This window comes from Lynx canadensis, chromosome F2 (assembly GCF_007474595.2).
Source record: "Lynx canadensis isolate LIC74 chromosome F2, mLynCan4.pri.v2, whole genome shotgun sequence".
NCBI classification, from domain to species: Eukaryota; Metazoa; Chordata; class Mammalia; order Carnivora; family Felidae; genus Lynx; species Lynx canadensis.
Window position 1 is genome coordinate 28,950,766 of NC_044320.2, and position 26,676 is coordinate 28,977,441.

Here is a 26,676-nt window from a genome sequence, read left to right on the forward strand (position 1 = left end):
ATTCACAGTGGATTTTACCTTGCTTTGCTTTCGTCTGTGTTACATATTGTACTTATAAGTAATCTTTTATAAATTTGAATCTGAACTTTACTCTTCTGCTTAAAAACTCTTAAATGAATTACATTAAGTTTACTGATAAAGACAAGGTCTTTCATGATCCAATTCCTTCCTAGTTCCCTAGCTGTTTATCTGTAGCCTTTTCTTGTACAGTTCTCCATGGTGCTTTGTAGTTACCCATCTTTTGTTTCTTTGAACACAAATTTTTCCTCCTGCTTTTGCCTGCTTTTCCTTCTGCCTATGGTAAGTAGGGGTGTGTGTGTGTGTGTGTGTGTGTGTGTGTGTGTATAGATATATTTCTTCATAAGTTAACTTTACCTTATATCCTTTCTAACGTGGGTCATATTTCTGAAAGCTTTCGTTAATTCCCCTCCTCCACAGATCAGTGCCCAGTGTTATGGTACCCAGTAACTTTTTCTTCCAAACATTTATTGCAGTTTCATTATATATTTATTTATGAATTATTTGACTAATGTCCATTTCCTTACTGAATCATGAGTGCTGAAGAGGTAGATTCTGTGCTCTTTGCTCATCATTGTGTCATTGGTGCCTATTGAATTATTGCTGAATGAATCAGAGAATAAATATAAGTCAGCCAGGCCTCAAAGCAGGTAATAGAAGTAGGAACAGATGAACGTTATGGAAAAAAAAAAAAAACACTTGAAATTAGAATACAGTAAGTTGAGTTTTATATTAAGGTAAGGTATTGGCCCAGCATAGTTTACTTTTATATTTTCTGTCAGAGCAGAAACTAATTCTATGTCATGGGCAGCCCTGAGTGGTAAGGGTTCCTATCTGCATGTGAAGGAAGAAAGTGAGATTACATTTAGCCGAATAAAATTATGGAAATAGTAAAGAGAGTGGATCTTAAAAGTTCTCATCACAAGAAAAAAATAACTAGGTGACGGATGATGTGTTAAGTAAACTTACTGTGCTAATCATTTCACAATATGTTCATATATAAAGTATATTATGTTATACACTTTAAACTTACACAGTGTAATATGCCAATTATATCACAATAAAGGTGGAGAAAAGTAAAATAAAGTTATAGAAATCGCTTAATGCCCAGTGCAAAACACTGTTCTTCAGGAAGCCTCGTTTCTAGTCCAGGTAGAATATTTTGTTCTGTACTCTTGGGAAAAATTTGATAAAACATTGGAGAAATCACCATTTGTTCTTACATTTATTTCCATAATTATGAAAAAAAATAATGAAAACATTCTCTATTTCTTAATGTGTGGTAAAAAAAAATTAATGAGATATAGAGGTGAAAGCATTTTAAAAACTATAAAAACTCTACATAAAATGGACTTAATATTTGCCCCAGAGACAGGAAATCCTCCAATTTTAGAATTTCCCCATTCTTTTTATTCATAATTATAAGGAAGAGGTGCCTAAAAGAAAAGATGTTATGGCATGAAAAACCCTATCCCTTATGGCCACTGTCAGGGATCATGCCAGTTTGATTCACTGTTTATCCTCTACACACAGTGCCTAGTGGGTGTCTAAAAATTGTTTTAGAATAAATAATATAGTGAATTTGTTCTTAAAGCCTTTGTGATTAGCATTCTGTGATTTCTTCACCTTGTGAGCATTCTGCAGAAAGAATCAAAAGTGAAACCTGTATTTATGTTTATTTTTCTTGTATTTCAGCTGTGGCAGAAGTAAAACTTCGAGATGATCAATATACACTGGAACACATGCATGCTTTTGGAATGTATAATTACCTACACAGTGATTCATGGTATCAAGACAGTGTCTACTACATTGATAACCTTGGAAGAGTTATGAATTTAACAGTGATGCTGGTAAGAAAAATACCTGTAATAAGAGGATTTTCCAATAAATCTGATTCTTAATTTTCATTTTTAATCTGATGTCCAGGGGCACCTGGGTGGCTCAGTTGGTTAAGCGTCCGACTTTGGCTCAGGTCAGCTCAGAGCCTGGAGCCTGCTTCTGATTCTGTCTGTCTGTCTGTCTGTCTGTCTGTCTCTCTCTCTCTCTCGCCCCTGCCTTGCCCCTCCCTTGCTAGCACTGTCTCTCTCTGTCTCTCAAAAATAAACAAATGTAAAAAAAAAAAATCTGATATCCAGAGAATTGAGGTACACATATCTTTAATCTATGGAATCCTATCGTTAATCTATATAAGGCTCTGTTCTGTTTAATTCAATTTTAATTTTTCCCTTTGTTCTTATCACTTATTATTCCCCTCCACACCCACCAACGAGCAACAATTCTAATGGATTTTATAGATCAATGTTAATGTAACTGTTCATGTCTGCTTTTTCTAATGTGAAGTATTAACTCTGACTATGACAGTGAATTTGTTTATTTTTCCTTTTAATTCTTGCTTTATGTATTTTTAATCATGCTAATTGAGGCACAAACATTTTGTCTGCTATGGATTTGTCCTTTTAGCATTATGAAATGCCCTTTTTATCTCTAGACTCTGGGAAGGGTTTTTGTTTGTCTTGAAATCTTCCAATATTAATATATAGTGTGATATCTTTTTTTATTAGTAGTATTCATCTTTTTCTGTCTTTTTTCTTTCACTTTATCAGTGTTGTTGTTTTTAGTCTGATGCCTTAGACCACTCAACCATCCTGACATGACAGTGTTCTTATTTTTAAAGTGTGTCTCTTATAAACAACATATAGTTGGGTCTTGTTTTGTATCTAGCATGACAATCTGTCCTTTAAATGAAGGGCTTAGGACATTTATATTTAATGTAATTACTGATATGGTTGGGTTTATGTTACCATTTTCCTGTCTTTTCAGTTTGTCCCATCTGTTCTTTGTTCTTTATCCCTTTGTTCCTGCCTGTTTTAGAATTAGTCAAATTTTCTTAAAATTCCATTTAATTTTCTCTTGGCTTTTTATCTAAACCTGTTTATACTATTATTTTTTTTTTTAATGGTTAATGTAGAGATTGTAGTATTCATCCTTAAATGGTAATAGTCTGCCTCTAACACTAAAACTTTATGGTAGTAATTCCTTCTATTTCCCTTTTACCCTTCAAGCTATTTTTATCCTATATTTTACTTCATATGTTGTAAATTCCACAATAGATTGTTAATGTATTTGCTTTAAACGGTCAGTAGAATGATAATAGCTTCCTAACTGCTCTCTGCTCTTTCTAGCACACCTCTACATTGCATCTACAGAATCATGGATTGAATTTTTTTTGATTCCACATGTAAGATTAATAGGTTATTTGTCTTTTCTGACTTATGTCACTTAGCAAGATGCCTTTAAGGACCATCCATATTGTCACCAAGGGCAAGTTTCATTCCTTTTTATGGCTAAATAAAATATTCCACTTTTTATATAATGACACATTTCCTTTATCCATTCATCTATTGATGGACACTTAGGTTTTTTGTTTTTTGTTTTTTGACTATTGTAAATAATGCTGCAGTGAACATAAGGATACATATATCTTTTCAAGTTAGTGTTTTTATTTTCTTGGGATAAATATCCAGAAGTGGAATCACTGGGTCATAAGGTAGTTCTGTTTTTACTTTTTGAGAAACCTTCATACTGTTTTCCATAGTGGCTGCACCAGTTTACATTCGCACCAACAGTACATGAGAATTTCCTTTTCTCCACATCTTTTCCAACACTTGTTACTTCTTGTCTTTTTAATAATAACCATTCTGGTAGGTATGCAGTGATAATCTCATTGTGGTTTTGATCTGCATTTCTCTGATGATGAGTGATATTGAAGCAAGTTTTCATATAGTTGCTGTCATAGTTGTTTTCATATAGTTTGGCTGTCTCTAGGTCTTCTTTGGAAAAATGCTCAGATGCTCTGCCCATTTTTTAAGCATGTTTATTTATTTATTTTGAGAGAGAGCAGAGCAGGGGAGGGGCAGAGAGAGAATCCAAAGCAGACTCTGTGCTGTCAACGTAGAGCCTGATGCGGGGTTCAAACTCACGAACTGTGAGATCATGACCTGAGCTGAAATCCAGAGTTGGACACTTAACCGATTGAGCCACCCAGGCACCACTCCCATTTTTTAATCAGATTTTTTGTGGGTTTTTTTGGGGGGGAGGGTGGGTTGCTATTGTATAAGTTCTTTATATATTTTGATACCCTATGATTTGCAAATATTTTCTCTCATTCCCTAGGTTGACTTTTCATTTTGTTGATCATTTCCTTTGCAGAAGCTGTTTAGTTTGATGTAGTTCCACTCATTTATTTTTGTTTTTGTTGCCTTTGCTTTTGGTGTCAGATTCAAAAAAATCATTGCTAAGACCAATGTCAAGGAGTTTACCACTTATGTTTTCTTTTGGGAGTTTCATGGCTTCAGGTTACATTCAAGTCTTTAATCCAGTTTATTTTTGTGTATGATATAGGGGTCCAGTTTCATTCTTTTGCATGTGGCTGTCCGGTTTTTTGAAGACCATTTATTGAAAAGGCTGTCTTTTCCCTATTGTATACTCTTGGCTCTTTCATTGTAAATTAATTGATCGTATATGTGTGATTTTATTTCTGGACTCTGTCTCATTGACCTCCACTTCCATACTGTTTTGATGATTGTAGCTTTGTAAAGTATTTTGAAATCAGGAAGCATGATGCCTCCAGCTTTGTTCCTTCTTTCTCAAGATTGCTTTAGCTTTTTGAGGTCTTTTGTAGTTCCATACAAATTTGAGGATTGTTGTATTTCTGCGAAAAATGCCATTGGAGTTTTAATTGGGATTGCATTGAATCTGTAGATTGCTTTGGGTAGTATAGACATTTTAACATTGATTCTTCCAATCCATGAGAATGGAATATCTTTCCATTTATTTGTGTTTTCTTGTAAATTCTTTTTATTAGTTTCTGGTGTGTCCTTCCAGAGGTAGTTTGTTTTTCTGTATGTCTGTTTTTTATTTTTTTTAGCAAGTGTAAACACAAAGTGATCTATTTTTAAAATACAAACTCCTCATTGGTGTATACAGTTTATTGTGCTCTTCTCTCCAACCTTGTGTTTTGCCATTTTGTACACTAGTCTCTAGCAATACCAACTCTTGCAGTTACTGAGACATGCCCTGTATCCTGTTGTCCTCTGCTCATTTTTCATGTGATTAACTCTACCTGGAACATTTTTTCTTAGTTCTTGCCAGGTTGCTTCCCGGTCTTTACTTAAGACCTAGCAAACCATCTCTTCTATTAAGCTTTCCCTGACATCCTCACTTTGCTCCTCTGGGAATATTCAAACCATTGGCTCTCAGATCTATGTGGACTTTTAATTCCTTCTAGGCCAGAGGTTTGCAAGACTTTTTCTGCATAGGACCAAATAATAAATATTGTACAGTTTGTAGGTTAGACAGTCTTATGTCACAACTGCTCCGTTTTGGTGTGGTAGTGTGAAAACAGCATTAGACGATATGTAAATGAATGAATGTGACTGCATTCCAAGCTCAATTCCAAACTATTGACTGTAGTTTGCCGACCCTTGGTCTAGGCCCTGGGTTTTTCTTATTTTTCTATAATCCTGCCATCCAGCAGAAGATTTGGTCAGTATGTTTGTTGAAATAACAACAACTGTTTAAAGCTTGTTCTTATCCTTTGTAGTTGTCTTTTCATTCTTGATAGGATCTTCCTCTTCTTATTTCTTCTCTGGGTTCAGGTATGAGTCTTTGGTTTATTGAGATAAATAACTTTACTGAATAATAAATATTTACTTCTATATTATATGTACTTAGTTATATATTTTTATTATACGTATGAATATGTATTATGTATTACAAATATATACTTTATATATATTCCTCAGCAAACATTTATTGAATGCTATTATGCTTAGTAGCCACATACACAAATAAATTGATAACATGTAACAGTGGAAGTAGGGATAAGATGCAGACCTAGTACAGAGGAGGAAATGATAAATGTTGAGAGATGAAGTGTTCCAAGAAGTTTCAGAGGAGTTGTCACTTTAACAGAATTTTGAAGGATCAGTTAATTTGCCATGCAGATTGAGGCAGCTGTGTCTGCACATGACTTAAAAGGCACATTCAGCAAACTTCCACAGGCACATGTGTGCACTACAGGCACTCTAGATTGGTTTGCTAAAACACAGTGTATGTATGGAAGGACCAAAATAGTATGTATGCAGGCTTTGGTTGGAGATGAGGATGGCAAGGTGAGCAGAAGCCAGGGTGTGAAGGGAGGGAGGAACAGTCATGTGTTAAGCCAAGAGAAATATTAAAAAGATAATTGATTCTTTGATTCATTTTTGTACTATGCTTGGCTGGGAGAGGATATGGTAGGGTCACAGTTTTGGGCCAGAAGCTTGGTTTTATCAGTTTACTTGTTGATAATTGTGATTTGGGATACTAATTTCCAATTTAAATCACAAGATTGATTGGAAATGTGGAAAGAAAGTTTAATGGTAGCATTTGAAATATTATAAGCAGTGTGGACTGGTCAATATAGTTTTCTTCTCCCATTGGAAAGTTTTCAAAGGAAATCAAATACTGTAAATTAAAAAAAAATTTTTTGGTGTTTATTTTGAGAGAAAGCGCACATGCACACAAGTGGGGGAGGGGCAGAGAGAGAGTGAGAGTGAGAGTGAGAGTGAGAGAGAGAGAGAGAGAGAGAGAATCCAAAGTAGGCTTCAGGCTCTGAGCTGTCAGCACAGAGCCCAATGTGGGACTCAAACCCAGGAACTGTGAGATCATGACCTGAGCAGAAATTGGATACTCAACCAACTGAGCCACCAGGCACCCCTCAAATACTGTAATTTTAATAAGAGTGCTTATTTGACATGGAATCTGGACAAAGACTAATATGTCTTTGATCCCTTTTCCTGACCCATTTGCTAGCTTCTGTGGACATATTAGAATAACTAGTTACAATTCCTTATTTAGTTTAGTTTCTCTACTTATAGGCTCATTAAAAATAAAAACACTGTATACATACACACTCTATATACACTATGTACTAGGATAGCCTGTACATATGAGCCAAATGCCTGACATACATGTGCAGTATATTACCTATACATGATTATACATGTCCATAATCTACATATGCATAATTCATATTTTATTGTATCTTTTAACTTTAAGGGCTTTTATATTTTTTAGATTCTGTTGTGTTTTGTTTTTTTAGGAAGACAAATCTAATATCTGTAAATTCCCTAAGAATATTGACTTCCAGAGCCTAACTCAGTCACATAGTCTGATTTGTACTATTCACTCAATCTTCAACATATTTATTGAATACCGGCTATATGTTACACATTGTCATAAGCACTGGGAATTCTGCATCATACAAAATAGTCTCTTCCAGTTTATTAATTCACAGCAGAATATGAACTACAGTTGACCCTGAACAACACCGGATATCTGAGCATTAAACCCCTCCTCCACTGTGCAATAGAAAAGTGCTAGTTTTGACTCCCCCAAAACTTAACTAATACCATACTGTTGACCAGAAATCTTAACACATATTTTATATGTTGTATGTATTGTGTACTGTATTCCTACAATAAAGTAAGCTAGAGAAAAGAAAATGTTACTGAGAAAATCATAAGAGAAAAAATAGGTTTACAGTACTGAATTGTAAAAAATTCACTTATAAGTGAACTGTTGCAGCTCAAACCTTCATTGTCCAAGGGTCAACTGAATTTCTTTCTCTTGCTTCCCCAGTTTGAACTTGACATTGAAATAACAATCTCTTTTGTTCAAAAAAGTATACACCTTTCCATATGTATAATGTATATTTAAGTTTGTTTAGCTTCCTGATAAAATTAGGAAGTTTTTTTTTTAATTTTTATTGACAAGCAATAAGGTATCATAATTTAGAACACAGGGCTTGAAAGTTTCCTCAAGTTGCTTTCTTTCATAGTTCTCATTTATCATCTCATCCTTGAACTCTTTGAGCACTTCATATGCATTCTCTGTTTAGCTAAGGTCCTTGAATTATTCAGTATAATAGGGGCGCCTGGGTGGCTCAGTCGGTCAAGTGTCTGACTTTGGCTCTGGTCATGATCTCACAGTTTGTGAGTTTGAGCCCCGCATTAGTCTCTGTGCTGATAGCTCAGAGCCTGGAGCCTGCTCCAGATTCGGTCTCCCTCTCTCTCTGCCCCTCCTCTGCTCACACTCTGTCTCTCTCTCTCTCTCTCTCTCTCTCTCTCTCTCAAAAATAAATAAACATTAAAAAAAAAAAAAAAGAAAACGTGTATAATACACACTCTAATATTAATTTATTAGATCTTGTAATGTATTAGATCTTGTATGGAAAAGACCTACCATATACCTTTTTTTTTTCAGCTGGTGAGGTGACACTATGTTTGAGGATCCCTGGCTCCAAATTTTGGTTTTTGCAGGTTTATCTCCTGGGCTGGAGAGTTGTCCCCAGAGAGGAGTCCTCTAGGTTCTTGTCTGAGGGGTATAAGGTATGATCCTGTTTTCTGAGATGCAAGCAAAAGGAAAAAGTTTGTGGTACCATCTTTTAATATGTGGGGATCTAACTCATTCCCCTCCTTTCTTTCAGTAGAGTTCTTTACCCCTATGTTTAGCTGGGCCTGGTGGCCAGAGTCAGTCTAGTTAAAATTAGAGAAATCTCCAGTTTTTTCCTGCAGTGGGGAATTTATATTGTTTTGGAGAGAAATGGTATTTTTATGATTTTTTTTTTCCACCCCAGAACATGGTATGTCTTTCCATTTATTTAGGTATGCTTTTATGTCCTTAAGTAAGAGTTTTCTAGTTTTCCTTTGACTTTATGCTCATTTTATTAAATTTATTCTTAAGAATTTTGAGGTTTCAGCCCATTGTTAATAAAGTTTTGCTATTTTTTTAGATGCTTATTGTATAAACATTGAAATAACAGCCACCTTATTTGATAATTTAGTAATTTTTACTTACTCCCATTTAGGTTTTCAAAAGGTACAATTATATCATCAGCAACAAGAAACAGTTTTATCTCTCCTTTTCTAATGTTTTCGAACATGGAAATAACATTCCCCTGCTATTCCATTTTTGTCTTATTGCTGTTACAAGATAGAACCTCTGAAACAATGTTGAATAATAATGGGGGTTGCAGGTATCCTTGTTTAGCTCTTGATTTTAATTATAATGGCTTTTTAATTTACTTAAGAAAATACTGTTGGTTTTGATAAATAGCCTTTATTATTTTATTTTATTTTTTTAAATGTTTGTTTATTTAACACTTATTTATGTTTGAGAGACAGAGAGAAACAGAGCATGAGTGGGGTGGGGCAGAGAGAGAGGGAGACATAGAATCTGAAGCAGCTCCAGGCTCTGAGCTGTCAGCACAGAGCCCTGTGTGGGGCTTGAATCCACAAACCATGAGATCATGACCTGAGCCAAAGTCAGACACTTAACCCATTGAACCACCCACGTGCCCCTTCATTTTTTTAAAGTTGCTTCCTTCGGTTTCTGTTCTGCTGTATTTTATCAAATGCTTTTCAGCACCCACTTACTGTTAATAATTATATGATTTTCATTAATTATCAATGTAGTGAATTAAATTGATACATTTATTAAATTGCTTAATTTCCTGGATAAGCCTTTTTTGGTAAGAATATATTCTTTTCATACAATATTGGCTTCTATTTTCTGATATTTTATTTTTCAAATATTTGTACTTTCACAAATTATAGTGGTTTCTTTAATTTTTTTTTGGTGAATATGTCAGAATTTCATTAAGGTTTTGCTGGCCTAAAGGAGAGCTTTCTGGAGCTAGAACAATTTAAGATTGGAATGATCTGTTCCTTATATAAATAAAGATCCTTTTTGGACCTGTCTTCTATCCCTTTGTCCTTTTCAGTGTTAGTCTTCCAATTACCTATCCAATTTATTCTATGGTAATTGGTTTAGTCAAACTCTGTTTTCCGGGTAATTTTGTAATATATTTTTTTGTTAGAGAAGATCATTCATTTCTTTTTAAGTTTTCAGATTTGTTGCTATAAATTTGCATGTTTATGCTCTTAAGATTATCTTCTGTTTTTCCTTTCTCTGTTCTTTCTTTTTCCTTAATCAAACTTTAGAAGGATATTTTTATTTTATTTTTAAAGACCCATGTCTGGGATTGTTTTAGTTTTTTTGCTTAGTTCAGCTTTTGTCTTTGGTTTTCAAACTGTATGTAATGCACATCAGAATCACTTGGAGTAATTGATAAAAAGAAAGGCTAATTTAAGTTTATGGTTCTTCAAGATTCTGATTCAGTATGTCAGGTTGGTCATGGTCTGAGAATCTGCATTTTATCAGGTATGTTAAATGACTGTGGTCCAGTGACCACATTTTTTTTTAAATGTTTATTTACTTTTGAGAGAGAGACAGAGACAGAGCGTGAGTAGTGGAGGGGCAGAGAAAGAGGGATACACAGAATCTGAAACAGGCTCCAGGCTCTGAGCTGTCAGCATAGAGCCCGACACAGGACTCAAACTCGGGAATGGAGAGATCATGACCTAGGCTGAAGTCAGATGGTTAACCAGCTGAGCCACCCAGGAGCCCCATCAGTGACCAAGTTTTGAAAAACTCTGCAACTGTGGTGTAGAAGAATACCGTGCTTCTTATTTTTCGGATCAGTAGCAAGAAATTGACTTGCTGTTTGAAGTTATGTGTTGGAGAAAGGTGGAGAGTGTTAGCCACTGGCTACACATTGGCTTTTTTTTTTTTTTTAAGCAGAAAAGTTGTTCTGATACCCATTTTTCTGTCTGATTTTTGTGTTTTTGTTTCTGTTGTTGTGTTTGGTTTTTTTGAGTCAAAGGCACACATGCACAAAACCCTGAGAGGTTCTTTTGCTGTGGCTGGTTTATAAATAACTCCCACCTCCCCTTTGTTAAATCTGCGCTAAACACTATTGTGGTCAAAGAGAAGGCTGTAAGGGCCCAAGAAAGGAAATCCATGTGTCTGACCTTGAGATGTTGTCAGGAGTCAGCAGATGGCAGCAGTTCCCAACACACAGGTTTATAGAGGCGTTCTGCTTCCAAGTCAGTGTGTGTGTTTACAGTCCTCAATTTTATAGAAATGCCAGTTGGGTGGAAGAGTGCTTTTAAGAAGTAGAAAATGCCTTTAAGAAAGCAAAAAAAAAAAAAAAAAAGTTCTTAAAATTTAATTCTTATGTTGTCATTTTGTTAGGTATTAGGACCTCTTTTTAAATAATGTGTTTTGTTTCTTAATATTTAGAGAATTCATTCAGTCTTTATGTTTCCATTTATCTGAAAAACTACTTTGTTTATCCTAAAGAAGTGTGTCATCTCATAGTGCGTCTTTAAATTGCACTTAGAATGGGAGGAGAGTTAGTGGATTCCATATGAAACCAGCATTTGTGAGGCTTTGTCATGGACTTAATGACATGCCTGCCTTAACTGCTTGTTAGTCTAGCTGAGGTGCCTGCCAGTATCTCCAGATTAGCATCTCTAAACCTGCATCTTACCTTCTTTTCTACAATTGCATTTATTAATAGAGAGCCACTTATTTACCCGGTTAAAGACAAAAATAAAAAGGGAGCGGTAAGGTTGAACTATATGTTCTTCATGAATTATTAAAAGTTTTATGTTATATAGAGACCTTATTTGTTCAAATTCCACTTAATGAAACATCATTTTTTTAAGCTTTAGCATAAAAAAGAGAAAGGGAAAAGGAAAAAGGATGTTTTGTTTTTCTTTCAAATAAGCTTAACAGTTATTAGTGATGAAAGCCTTTCTCCAGAAAAGATCACTTCCTTATAAAAGGGCAAAATTTTAAATGTCAGTGTGTAATAATACTAGTAAATGGCTTCCTTGCTTAATTTTGCTTGACCATTTTGCCTTGAACTTGGGTAGTGCTTTCTGTAAACGTATGTGTATTAGAAAAATGCCTCGTCAATTCAAACCTCATCTTCTTAGCTGTTAACTAAGAGGCCCTCAAACTCCTGTTTAGAGATGTTTTTCTTAAATACATCCATTTCTTAAATACAGTTCATATATGATTTACTGTGTCATTTGTATACACTATATTGACCTTATAATTTTTGTATTACATTTTATTTACCCAGGAATTTAATTAAAAATTTTATATAATGTGTTAGCCTGAAGAAAAACTGAATATGGTAGTTGCATTCATAATGTTTTGTTTGTTTTTTGTTTTGTTTTGCTTTGTTCTTGCAGGGGGAGGGGAGTATTCCAGAAATTGCAGTGAGATCTGAGGTATCATTTGTTTAGAAAAACTTGGATAGTGGTTTCTTCTCAAGAAAGTGTGGAATACAGGAGAGACAATATTTGGACTGGGGTCAACCAGGATTTGAATCTTAGCCCTGCCATTTTCTTACCAGTGGAATTCTAGGCAAATTATTTAATCTTTTTGAACAGAGCTCTTTTTCTCTTAAAGTGTGCATAATGATTTCAATTTCATAAGATTTTGTAATAGTTAAATGAGATGGCAAAAAGTCAAAGCACTTATTTAATATAACACTTGTACATGTAGTCATTCAGTAAATGTTCCATTCATCAATTAAATTTTAATTCTTCTGCAATTCAGCTGTGAAATGTTACTGCAAAATTATTTTCAATAGGTTTGAATATAGTTAAATAAACCTTTTTTTTTTTTTGGTCTGGAAGAAGAAAATGATTGGGTGGGACTAAGACATTATAGATGCCAGTATCATAAAGCATTATTATGAGGACACTTTGTAAAACTGTCAATGGAAGTTATTCAGAAATAATTTAATACTCTAAGATTTACAGAAGAAAATATTTTTATTGCATACAGTCCATTTAAAATTAGATGTACCCTTTGAGACTTAGATTTCAAAAATTAGGAACATTCAGATTGCTTTCACTTAAACTATCATTTAACTTATGTAAGAGAGATACTGTGTTTTCTTTTGTATTTTATTTTAGCTTTATATTTATATATTTGAATGTCTTAGTCATTATATTGGATATGAAATCATTTATCTGATAATTAGACTTCCAGCAATCTCAGTTATGTGTAACCTTACATTTAAAAGAAATTGGTTTAGGGGGGTTCAGTTGGTTAAGCGTCTGACTTCTGCTCTGGTCATCATCTTGCTTTTCATGAGTTCAAGCCCTGCCTTGGGCTCTGTCCTGTCAGCCTGGAGCCTGCTTTGGATCCTCTTTTCTCCTCTCTCTCTGCCCCTTCCCCGCTCATTTTCTCTCTCTTTTTCAAAAATAAATAAGCATTAAAAAAAAAATAAAAGAAAGTGGTTTAAAACAGCCTTCACGATTCTGTATGAAGTGAAGAATAGTGATTTAACAGGCTTAAGCTCTGTGTAAAGATCTTTTTTTCCTTTCTAACAGACTAGCGTGTATCTGTGGACACCTTATTCTGTGCTGTCATACCACAACATTTAGTTGCTTAAACATATATGGATTCTTACTGTATATATTCTGCATCTTTTTTTTCCAGTTACTATTTTGGAGATCTTTTTAAATCCACTTCAGTGTATTTAACAGTTGTTTGGTATTCCAAAGGATGGAATTTTACAATTAACCATTCCTTCACCAGTGCTCTCCAGACAGAGATGCCAGGTACTCATCTGTAGTTGAACACGTTGTATTTATGACGTTTTACGATACAAGAGAATCCACACCATGGAGAACCACATAGTGTTTCAGTAAGAGGATGTTAGAAAGGATTATAGGATTGGGCTTGTATTAGGTGATTTTTTTTTTTCTGCTTAATTTTTTTTAACCTTAGTTTTCCTACTCATATTCTTTTTCCAGTTAAACATTTTGAGTGATAATGTATTTCTGGTTGAGTTGTTAAGGCTCTTTATATGCTATTGATACTAGTCCTGTGTTATTTTTGTGGCAAATATTTTTCTCCCTGTCTCCTACATGTCTTTTATTTTTCACAGGAAGACTTTCTCCACCCTGAGATTAAAACATGATTAATCTTCTAACAAAGTTACTTTACTTCTTCTTTAAAACATTTATATTTTTAATCTATCTAGAATGTGGAATTTGTGCATGCTGTCAGGGAGAGAGTAATTTTTTTCCAGAAAATCTCTAGTATTTGTTGACCACTCCATTGTTTTCTCACTAAATGGAAATACCACATGATGTTCTAAATGCCTACGTAGGCATCAACCTGCAGTAAAATATCTCTTTATTGACTCCATTTAACTGAGTGACTGGAGTAACTGGTATTCTCTGTTTCTTCTATTTAATATACTGATTGAAGCCCAAAGTAAGCTTAATGTTTACTGCTAGTAGGCCACTCAGTACTTCTATGCTAATAACAATTCTGTTTCTGCTAGTGAAGTTTTACATCACTAATACTCAGATTTGGTCATTCTAAAATCATTCTGCCGGCTTTGCTTGTCATTGTATTTTCATTATTTAATCAGTATTGTGTAAATCAGTAAAATACGAATACAAAAAGAAGGGAAGGTGCCATTTCAAAGAAAACTAAACTGGATGCTTTAGAAAAAGACAGTGGGTCACTACAAAACTTGTGGCTAGTAATGACATTTTGTATGGTTTACTTAAATTTAGTTAATATATACACAGATCTAAGTAATTATAGGAACAGAAAATGAAATACATGAATCAGGAATTATTTTGGGCCTGTAGGAAAATCTGTTAACTGAAAACTAAAGCTATACCACCACCACCAACAACAAATTATTGAGCTGAGTACATTTTGATGTATAAGGTGAAGTCTGTTTCCTGAAGTGTAGACCTTTTGGTTTTTTTTTTAAGTTTATTTACTTATTTTTAGAGAGAGAGAGAGAGCGCCAGCAAGGGAGGGGCAGAGAGAGAGGGAGAGAGAGAATCCCAGGGAGGCTCTGCACTGTCAGTGCAGAGCCCCATGCAGGGCCTGAACTCACAAACTGAGATATCACGACCAGAACCAAAGTCAAGAGTTGGATGCTTAACCAGCTGAGCCACTTAGGTGCCCCAGAAATGTAGGCCTTTTTATATATTTTCTTGTAAAACATTTTAATGATGGAGCCATCTTACAGCTTTCAATGGTAAGGATATAGATAACAGTAAAAATGTGTTAACAATAACCTAAGTTGTTAATAGTCTAAATGTCTAGGCTGATGTCTAGGGAGGCATTTAGAACATGATGTAGTATTTCCAGTTAGTTAAAAATAACTGATCGTTAACTCTAAACTTAAGAATGAAGAGGGACACCTGGGTGCTCAGTCTGATTGTTGATTTCAGCTCAGGTCATAATCATGGTTCCTGAGTTTGAACCCCACGTGGAGCTCTGCACTGATAGTGTGCAGCCTGCTTGGGATTCTCTGTCTCCCTCTCTTTCCACCCTGCACTTAACTCTCTCTCTCAAAAATAAATAAATAAACTTAATTAAAAAAGAAGAATGAAGACCGGATTACTACAAGGTATTAGTTGTCTGTTGCTGTGTAGTATCTTACTTCAACATGTAGTGACTTGAAATAAAAAACATTTGTCATCTCACTCAGTTTCTGTAGGTCAGAAATCAGAGTGGTGTAGCTGGGTGGTTCCTGTGAAGGTTTCTTAGGACATTGTAAGCCAAGATGTCAGCCTGGAGAGCAGTGATCTCGAGGCTCAACTAGGGCTGAAGGATATACTCCCAAAACAGCTCACTCTGTGCTGGTTATTGTCAGGAGCCTTTATGCCCTCTCCATGTGGGTCCAAGAGAGCAAGATAGAAGATGTGATAAAAACTATGCCAAGTTTGAGAAGTCACATACCGTCACTTCAGTCATATTTTATTAGTTAGAAGAGAGTCGCTAGTACAGCTCATCCTCTAGACACCTTCTCTTAAAAGACTAACCACTACACTGCAGATATTTATTCTGTGTATACGGATGAAGGGGGAGGAAGGATTCATTAATAATGTTGGGCTTCTTTTTAGGATACTGCTTTAGGAAAACCACGAGAGGTGTTTCGACTTCCCACAGATTTGACAACATACGACAATCGCCTTTGTGCATCTATCCATTTCACATCTTCTACCTGGGTTACCTTGTCAGATGGAACTGGACGATTGTATCTCATTGGTACAGGTGAACGTGGAAATAGTGCTTCTGAGAAATGGGAGGTGCGGTTTTTGTTATATATTTTTAAGACTTATGCAAAGTCTGGAAAGTATATATAATATAGACCTTAGTGATTTTGAAATAACACTTTCTGGGCATAGCTTATATGTGACCTCTTTGTTTTTATAATATATCATGTTTTGGAAATTTTTAATTATATAGTATGTACCTTTTACACAACTGATACGTTAACCATTTCTGGTTTGATCAGGGGTCGTTGCAAGTTGTCAAGAATTGTGTTCATATTTTCATTGCATGTTGAGTGCTTTATATGTGTGTAAAGCAGTACCCTAAGCATTGGTATTGCCTCCTTCTTGAAGAAGAGATAGCCAAAAATTACATTGGAATATCTTTTCTCCTTTACTCATGTTATATTTGCTGATATCTTTATAAGCCCAGCACACTTCTGCATAACCACTCTGCTTGCTGTCTGGTAAGTTGCCATTGGTCAGTGAGTTGACCAGAGTATTCCCCATTTAGAAAAATACACTGTAATACGCATATAGTAATGTGCCAGTCTCTAAGATACTATTTTTATTTCAGTTTTCCTTTTTTTCTCTTTTGTTTGTTTATTTTTGAGAGAGAGTCTGCACTTGCATGCCCGCACCAGTGGGGTAGGGGCGGGGGGGGGGGGGACAGAGGATCTGAAGCAGGCAGGGCTCAGACTCACGAACTATGAGATCATGACCTGAGCTGAAGTCAAGACGCTCACCCTGCTGAGCCACCTAGGTGCCCCTATTTCAGTTTTCTTAAAGCAATGTAATATTTTAAAAAATTATTTTTTGAGAGGTAGTGAGACAGAGCATGAGTCTGAAGCAGGCTTCAGGCTCTGAGCTGTCAGCACAGAGCCCAACATAGGGCTCGAACTCACGAACCGTGAAATCATGACCTGAGTCAAAGCTGGACATAACCGACCGAGCCACCCAGGCGCCCCAACAATGTAACATTTTTAAATCTAAGGGGCAGATTAGGATTTTAGTAAGTAAGGAATTAATTTCTCCAGAGCCACAGTTTTTGAAGGTGGGAAAGAATGACACAGAGTTATACTAATAAGTATATTGTGATACTTCTGTCTAAATCTCAGCAGGTGGCCTTTAGTTCCAGGTAAACAAACATGAACTTAATAAATATATTTATATCTTATAAAATATTTTTATCAGATCAGATACCTACAAAGATCAGGCTTTAATTATTTGAGAAAAACCAAGAAGGCCTTAGAACCAAATGACTTACCTTCCTAAGTTATATTAAATGGTATACTACCAAATTGTAGTAATTCAAAAAACTAAACAAAAAACATGATAAATAACCAGAACAATGATACCCTGTTTAGAGGGGACCTTTGCAGGCCTTTGTAGTGGCAGATTCAGATATTAATTGGACATTGTGACATTTTCTGCTTTGGCCTCTAGTGATATTTTTTTTTTTCTTTTTTTCCCCTTCCTTCCTTCCTTCCTTCCTTCCTTCCTTCCTTCCTTCCTTCCTTCCTTCCTTTTTCCTTCTTTTCTTTTCTTTCTTTTTCTTTTCTTTTCTTTTTCTTTCTTTTCTTTCTTTCTTTCTTTCTTTCTTTTCTTTCTTTTTTTTTTTCTTTCTTTCTTTTTTTTCTTTCTTTCTACTGAGGCAGTGTGGTATATAGCATAGCTACCTGAAACACTTGGAAGGAAAGTGATGGGCAGGAGAGATATGAATGAGAACTTATTATTATCAAGCTGTGGATTCAGTTGGTTTTGATCAGGAAGAGACACACTGACCGAACTCACCTTCAGCTTAAAAATAGCACCACATACTCTGCCAGAAGGAAATTCATATGGGTTTATAATTTATTTGGTTTCTGCTGTGTACATCCCCATGGTGCATATTAGTTTTTAGTAATATTTTTTAAATCATAAATTTAAATCTACTTCATGCCCTCTTTAGTATACACTGGTGTAATGAAATAAGCACACTCTGAGATGTTTGCAGTGAGTAATAGTTTTAACTGGGGTCTGGGAAGAGGGGGAACGGGATAGGGTTTGGACTTGGGCTTTCACTGAGGTGGGAGGGATACTGTGGAGTACTGGTCACTTTAAGAGAAGCAACTTAGGAGAGTTTTGAGACTTTGGGGAAATTGGTGTAACAGAGAGGAGGCTAAAGGTGCGAGTGGTTAGGGGGCACAGTAGAGCATACGGGGGCCAAGGAAGGGCAGTGATGACTGAAGTGTAGGAAGAGAAACAAAGGGAGATAGAAAGACTGCCTGCTTTACAGATGTGTTGCCTCTAGTATGATGGGTTGCTGTGTATCAGCAGTACCACGTTTGAGTTGCTAGGCTCGTTCAGGAGACAGGAGCCTTCAGCCTAACCATTTATAAAAGTTTAGACATTGACTCCGCAGTCTCATTCCACCCCTTTCACTCACATGAGAGATAGAGAAGAGGAGGAAGCAATAAACTAGCTATTTGTACCTGACAAAACTCAACCTTTTTCCTTCCTCCTTTTTGTCGCCCAATGTCAACCAACTGAAACCTATCTTTATCATCTCAGTTTTGAGTATGTGAGGTATTTTTGGTTGTTACTGCTGTTTTCTGTTTATGGAAGACTGTAGAATGGATTCCAAAGGTCTACTATTTGAATAATTTGAGAAGAGGTGCTCAAACATTTAGGGAAATTGACATTAAAGCACACTTTTCTTTATAAGGCTTTCAACTAGGAGCAGATAGTAAGAGATTCTAGATAAAAGGATTTCCCCCCCCCCCAGAAAAAGTTTTTTTTTTTTTTAAACTAATTTTTGTCATTTGGATGTTTTCCTTCAACTCATTTATTTGAAAATCTTGCTTAGCCAACAGTCTTAAAATATCTTTGATTTGTTATTTACTCTTAAATAAAATACAGTAGTCTTTTAGATTATGTGTTTGTGATATAAAAAAGAATTTGTTAAGATTTTATGTCTCTATGATGCCTAAACTTGCTCTTTAAAAAGAAACTTAAATATATTTAAATAGAGTTTGTTGAATTATAAGTTTTTTATTATAACTTTTAAATGTAAATGGGCTCTTTTGTTATAGAGAAATAAGAGTTTTAGTGATATGTTCTCCAATTCCTTTGCCTCTGACCTTTGCAGACTTCCAGGAACAAACAGGAACAAACCAAAACAAAAACAATAGGAAAAAAACACACACGCACATGCGCACACCTGTGCACCAGTATGCACAATATTCAGAAAGTAAGAGGAACAAAGGAAAAATAAATCATATATGAGATAGGAGAAGAGACGAGGGAGACCTGCTTCTCTTCTGTAGAGCACTGTAACTTGGTAATTCTTTTCTAGGAGGTCACTTCTAGTTCTCTTTCTCCTTTTGATGCTGTTTGGATGCCTTATTGTTTACCTTGTTTTTAAGCCAAGAGTACTGGCCAGTTTTCTGTGTGAAATAAATAGGTGTCTTTCAGAAGTTCTTTTTCAAAGAATATTAGTTGAACTTGCAACCTTTATTTAAAGGCTTTTCGCATTTTTTCTACTCCTTGTAATAAATAGCATCCAGTTAGTTGTTATATTGTCAGAATTTTGTGCATTCCCGCTGTGCTGTGTTTGTAATATGTACATTTATGTGTGTGTGTGTGTGTAATCTTTTTTTATTTTAGATTATGTTTAATGAAGAGCTTGGGAATCCTTTTATCATAATTCACAGTATCTCATTGATGAACGCTGAAGAACATTCAATAACTACCTTACTTCTTCGAATAGAGAAAGAAGAATTGGATATGAAAGGAAGTGGATTCTACGTTTCTTTGGAATGGATCACTATCAGTAAGAAAAATAAAGGTAAAATATAACTACAATGTGAATCCACAGGGGTTGGTGCCATTTAGTAGATTTTGAAATGCAAAGCTGTTCCTGTAAATGCTGTTGTTGCTGTGATTCTAATACCCCACATCTAGTGGGATGAATTCCTATAGATAATTTCTCCTCAGGTATATATTGTTATAGAAAGAATAACTTCCGGGGCGCCTGGGTGGCTCAGTCGGTTAAGCGGCCGACTTCGGCTCAGGTCGTGATCTTGCGGTCAGTGAGTTCGAGCCCCGCGTTGGGCTCTGTGCTGACAGCTCGGAGCCTGGAGCCTGCTTCCAATTCTGTGTCTCCCTCTCTCTCTGCCCCTTCCCCCATTCGCGCTCTGTCTCTCTGCCTTTCAGAAATGAATAAATGTTTTAAAAAAAAAAAAAAAGAAAGAAAAGAAACAATAACTTCCACAGTCAGTTATGCCTTTTTGTATAAAAGGAGACATTCTTACATAATTTTGAAAGAATTTAAGGTGTATAATTTCAGTATATACAAGACTGTACACATACATTCTAATGTGTATATGTATCACATACAAGGATTATGTATATAATTAAATGTAAATTATAAATTATAGAAAAGTCTTGACTCTTGGGCTGTTTGAAACTATCAGACTTCTAACTTGGACATTAGAAATTATTTTTCACTGTATTAATTAGGATTCCTTTAATGGTGTGGCCTTGTTCTTCACCAGGGCTTAGTCCTTACTATTGTTGAAAACTAAGGGAGCTTGTGTCCATGACTCTCTGCCCTTTTTCTAAGTTTTTATTAACTTACATAACTTACGGGCCTTAAATTACAGTTGACCCTTGAACAATAGGTTTAAATTGTGTAGTTTAAACTGTAGAGTTCAGGTCCACGTATACATGGATATTTTTTGATACAGGACATTACTGTAAATGTATTTTCCCTTCCTTATGAGTTCTTGAATAACCCTTTCTTTATTCTAGCTTACTTTATTTTTAAAAATACAGTGTATAATATATATACAAAGTATATGTTAACTGACTGTTTTTGTTATCAGTAAATCTTCCAATCAACAGTAGGCTATTAGTAGTTAAGTTTTTGGGGAGTCAAAAGTTATATGCAGATTTTTGGCTGCATGGGGGAATCTGTGTGGTTTGTTTTTTTTTTTTTTTTTTTTTTTTTTTTAATGTTTGTTTTTGAGAGAGTGAGAGAAACTTTGAGGGGAAGAGAGAGAGGGAGACAAAGGATCGAAGCAGGTTGCATGCTGACAGCAGAGAGCCTGATGTGGGCTCAAACTGAACCATGAGATGATGACCTGAACCAAAGGCAGACACTTAACCAGTTGAGCCACCCAGCATCTCTCATGTCATTTCTTAAGGTTTCATTCTTTTCACCCCCTTAAGTATTATCTATATAATTGTTATTCTTTTCCTTTTTCTTTTTCAATGAATATAACAGCAGTGCTTTTCTAAACTGTGTTGAGTGGAACATTTGATAATGTTTTGTAGTTAAATTGAAAATATGGGCATATAATAGCCCTATTTCACATTAAACATGTTGAAGATTCTAAAAATGTTGAGTAAAAAAAAAAAAAAAGACAATTAGAGCAAGCATTTCCCAGCTCATTTAACCATGGAGTTCACTTGAAATCCACATGTTATTTTCTGTTGCACACATGCTGGGAAAAGCCACCCTGTAAACCATGTAGTATCTAAGTCTGGGTGTTTGGAGTCCGGTAGGACTCTTTCCCTTACACATACCTGTGCAGGAAGCATAGGAGTTTTTAGTTCATTCGTAAATTTACAAGTCTTTTCTTAAATATGTGTGAAATGAAGGTGAATGTAGTATGTAGTATGTAGAGGAAAACAAGGACATATATTTAAAACAGATTGTATCATTATGTATAACACGTGACATTGGGTTACAATTTTTGACTACTTATTGTGAAGCTTGTTAAAGTAGTACAGCTCACTCTAATAGAGTAACAGTGTAAGTAAAGGTAAGGGCACACACAAAACCAAACCTGTTTTCAAGAATAAATTCAGTTATTTTACCAGTAATTTTCATGATACAGTTAATTTTATATCTTTTCTTTATATCTCATATCTTAAATTTTATATCTTAAAATCAAGTATTGGGGCACCTGGGTGGCTCAGTTGGTTAACTGTCCTACTCTTGATTTCAGCTCAGGTCACAATATCACAGTTCATGAGTTTGAGCCCTGCATTGGTCTCTGTGCTGTCAGCGGGGAGCCTGCTTGAGATTCTTTCTCCCTCTCTCTCTGCCCCTCCCCCATGAGTACACATGCGTGCTTTCTCTCTAAGTAAATAAACATTTTTAAAAAAATTAAGTATTGGGGCACCTGGGTGGCTCAGTTGGTTAAGCGTCTGACTTTGGCTCAGGTCATGATCTTGTGGTTTGTGAGTTTGAGCCCCGTGTCATGCTCTGTGCTGACAGCTCAGAGCCTGGAGCCTGTTTCAGATTCTGTGTCTCCCCCTCTCTCTGCCCCTCCCATGCTCATGCTCTGTCTCTCAATAATAAATAAATATATTAAAAAATTTAAAAAAATTATGTATCATTATTTATGCTTGATTCATTAGGCATATAGGTCTGAATCATTTCTACCATGAACATTTCATTTTAAGGAAACCCCCTTAAGTAGCTAGAATGAGCAGAAAAATAGTCCACACCATACCTTTACTTTATCCTTCGTTTGTGGCTCTTTTGAGCAGATGCCTATCATGTACCTGCTGGGGAAGTAGAAAGGCTGTAGTAAAGGAAAAGGTAGATCATTCAGAAGCTGATATTTAGGTAAGTCAGTCACTTTAAAGTCTAGAGCACTGGTATCCAATGGAAATTTCTGCAAAATGGACATGTTTTATGTGTGTGCCATTTAATACAGTAGCAGCTACCCATGTGTGGCTGTAGAACATTTAAAATGTGACTAATGTGACTGAGGAATTGAATTTTAAATTTTTCTTAATTTTTGTTAAATAGCCACTATGGCCAGTAGCTACCACGTTGGAAAGCACAATCTAGAGCAAATTTCATCAGAGCTGGTATTTTAAAGTAGGGGTGAATTTATAGAAAATTAGGTTATAAACTTTTTTAGCCCTATGAAAAGACTCTTGATAGCATGCCTTTTAATAGTACACTTAAAATACTTAATTTTAGGGGCGCCTGGGTCGCTCGGTTAAACGTCCAGCTTTGGCTCAGGTCATGATCTTCCTGTCCCTGAATTCAAGCCCACCTGCATTGGGCTCTGTGCTGACATCTTAGAGCCTGGAGCCTGCTTGGGATTCTGTCTCCTTTGCCCTCTGCCCCTCCCGTGCTTGTGCTCTCTTTCTCTCTCAAAAATAAATGTTAAAAAAAAATACTTAATTTTAATTAAAATTAATATACAAATATTTTCAGGATATTTTATAATATAGTGTTTTATTTATACTTTTTGTTCTAAAATACTTTCTTTTTTTACAGACAAAAAATATGAAATCATTAAGCGTGATACTCTCCGTGGAAAGTCAGTGCCGCATTATGCCGCTATTGAGCCTGATGGGAAAGGTCTGATGATTGTCTCCTACAAGTCCTTCACATTTGTACATGTTGGTCAAGATCTTGAAGAAAATAAGAATGAGAACTTGTCTGAGAAAATCAAAGGTAATTTTAGTGTTCATCTTCATAGAGCTCATGTGTGTTTACGTACATTTATGTCTGGTTTGTCTTACTGGTTAGGTTATGGGTTCTACCAGGACTAGATAGAGGCTTAATTTTCCTTTGTATTTCTCAGAATTGTCTTTTGTAAAATGTGCTACCTAAATAGTGTGAATTGTTTTAATCAGTAATTTCATAATTACCAAAAATGTTTTTAAAAAATTATGCCTTTATGAGATGTTTAGTAAATACTTATTAAATGAATAAATAATGTCTGTTTGTTATTGGTGTTTGTGAAGCTAGCATATTAGTATTGAATATATTAATCTTTTAAAATAAGCTAAACTGTGTTGATTATAGATATATACTAGTGTACGTGTTCTGAATTTTTAGTACTAAGCTTTAAAAAAAGTTCTTGAGGGCCTAATTGTTAAGTTTTTCCAACGTTAAATGAATAAACGGATGAAGTTTAATGTTTTAGAATGAAGACAGTAACAAAGTCTTAAAATTTATATTTACATAGGAAGAATACTCTTACATTCAAGAGAATATCCCCCTGTAATCATTTCTATTCATAATTCTGATGTTTACAACCAGAGAATAGTATATTTTACTTGAGATTTTTGCAATATTTTCAATTATACATATTAATCTTTGAATGTCCCTTTTTTGTTAATTATATAAATAAAAATTAGTTTCACTATATTTATTTAGAACTTTCTAAAGAAAAAAATTCTTTGAAAAGTATTTGAAAACAGGGATGCCTGGGTGGCTCAGTTGGTTGGGCATCTGACTTTGGCTCAGGTCATGATCTCAGGGCGCATGAGTTCGAGCCCCATGTCAGGCTCTGTGCTGACAGCTCAGAGCCTGGAGCCTGCTTCAGATACTGTGTCTCCCTCTCTTTCTGCCCTCCCCCACTCTTGCCTGTCTCTCTCTCAAAAATAAATAAACAAACAAAAAAAGAAGAAAAGTATTTGAAAACATTAATGTAATAAATATTTTAAAAATATTTTCCACAGGTTCATAAATGATATGCACCTTTGAATAAGAGAGTTGTGCTTTGATGGCCTTTTATTTAGCCTTTTAACAACTTGGTTTCACATGTGATGTGTTTTAATGTTAGATTATCTCTAAGATCCCTCTCTGAATAAGTTCTACTACTCTGTCTCAATTATACTGTTAAACTTTTCTAGAGCTTAGCCAAAACAGCTATTCATATCTCTAGACCACATGCCCCTTAGAACTCTTGGTGAGCAATTGCAAAGGAAATGAAAGAATGCCCTAATCTCTGGAAACATTCTGCCTAGTACCTGAAACTATGTGGTTCCAAGACAGATTGTAGTGCAGGAGGGATACAACATCTGTTTAAATCATAACTATCAGTTCAGGTGTTGTCTTTCTTGTTGACATCTCACATTATATTTTGATTTCCTTCTGAATCCATTAACGTCTTTCCTTCCCTTTTAGTGTGAACCTCAAATCCCCTGTATTTTCCTGTGTACTTGTAATAAGCACACTTTACCTATAAAGGAGAAATGTAATTTAAAAAAATTATGGATAGCTTGTCAATTATAGCATGCTTTCTTTTAAGTAATCATCTGAGAATATATATGGGTTTCATTTTCTATAAACCTCAAGAAGACTGATACTGTCTGTTGCCAGTTTGGTGTTGTCATAATGATATAAGTAAGAACATTTTCTTAGAAAGACCTTAAAACAGTTTCCAAAACATAGGCCACTTAGCAACCAACAATTGAAAAAATTATTTAGTTGTTTGTATAACTTTTAGTGGAGAGAAGCTTAAAAATTCTGGCTTTCCATTTAGTCTACTTCCATGACTTTAAGTTTTACTAGAAGCTCATGTGATTTTGCAGACTCCTCCCCTTTCCATATCTGGCAGAAGTTACCCATTGAATCATTGTTACATATAAACTGCCTTGTTAACTTTTGTGGTAGACAGAAAATTGAGTAAAACAGGTAACTTGCCTTAAGGAGCTTATAGTTACCAATCTTTTAAGCTGTAGTTCAAACTTTCTCAGTGAATTTACACTAAAAGTACTTCTAAAGAGATAACAGAGAAGATCTAAGAGCCTGCTCAAAGGAATATGATGCAAGTTAGAAATTAATCCAAAGTAACAATTTTATCCTGAAAATTTATGCATTTTTATGCTTATTCCTATAGTATCATGCTTGTTAAATTTTATTTAACATCAAATAGAAGTGACCCTTTAAGAAGATACATCATACTTACTATTATATCTTTGAGCATAGCTAGTACTTACAAAGTTTTTACACAAAACAGCACAAAAATAAAAAGAAACGATACCCCCCCTCAGAAAAGAATAATAACCCGCATTTACTGAGTTTATAATACATGTAATAACAGGATTGATATTGAATATTTTATATGCATTAACTCATTTATTAAATATTTTATATGCATTAACTCATTTAAATTTTAACAGTTCTGTGAGATAATGTCATATTTTGTTATTTTATTTTACAGATTAGGAAAAAGAGGGTAGTAGATAAAGTTGCGTACCAAGATTAATAAGTGGTTGAGCCAAGCAAGATTCAAGACCTAGGACTAGTCAACTCTGGAGTACTAGTTACTAACCAATATGTTATATTCCTTTCTGATGAGTGTGTGGACAGATTAATGTTTATGGATATCATTAAGCAAATAATTATTTACTTCTTAGCAAATATTTATTCTTTTTGCATTTAAGCCATATTTTCTTATTTCATCCTATGGGTATTTCAACCTGTAGCATGATGAGTTTAAGCTTTTTCTAAGAGAAGCCAAGGAGATCAAGAAGGAGGTGAAGGGAGGATACTTTTATTGGGAACTTGGACAAATACAATGGCAGCCGTTGAATTTCCTGTGAAATTGCTTTCATGCACAAAGTTGCAGAGTAGAATTTATAAATATATATATCTTTTATTTTTATGTGGGTATGTATCTCACCAAATAATAGTTGTCTTCTGTATCACAGAGTTACATTGTTAGGGCAAATCAAAGCAATGGTGAAAGTTTCAGACAGTGGTTTATGACATTTTTGTTACTCCTTTGAAGTAGGAATCTGCTGTTGTTTGTTAAAGGGAAGAGAAAGGAGGAAGAAAAGGGGAAACTGGGAGGCAGGGAGAGAATGAATGGGGATAAAGGATTGCTGTCATTAGTATTTTATGAGTGCT

At 35.0% G+C, this 26,676-nt stretch overlaps 1 protein-coding gene across 1 annotated transcript in view; it reads left to right on the forward strand.

Moving 5' to 3' along the window:
- The window catches only part of NUDCD1 (NudC domain containing 1), an 80,735-nt gene that overhangs the window by 11,338 nt on the left and 42,721 nt on the right, over positions 1 to 26,676 (forward strand). The window contains exons 2-5 of the mRNA XM_030304304.2: positions 1,714 to 1,868; positions 15,870 to 16,055; positions 19,668 to 19,848; positions 23,308 to 23,487. Of these exons, the coding sequence (XP_030160164.1) occupies positions 1,714 to 1,868; positions 15,870 to 16,055; positions 19,668 to 19,848; positions 23,308 to 23,487 (702 nt within the window). The remainder of the gene's footprint in view (positions 1 to 1,713; positions 1,869 to 15,869; positions 16,056 to 19,667; positions 19,849 to 23,307; positions 23,488 to 26,676) is intronic.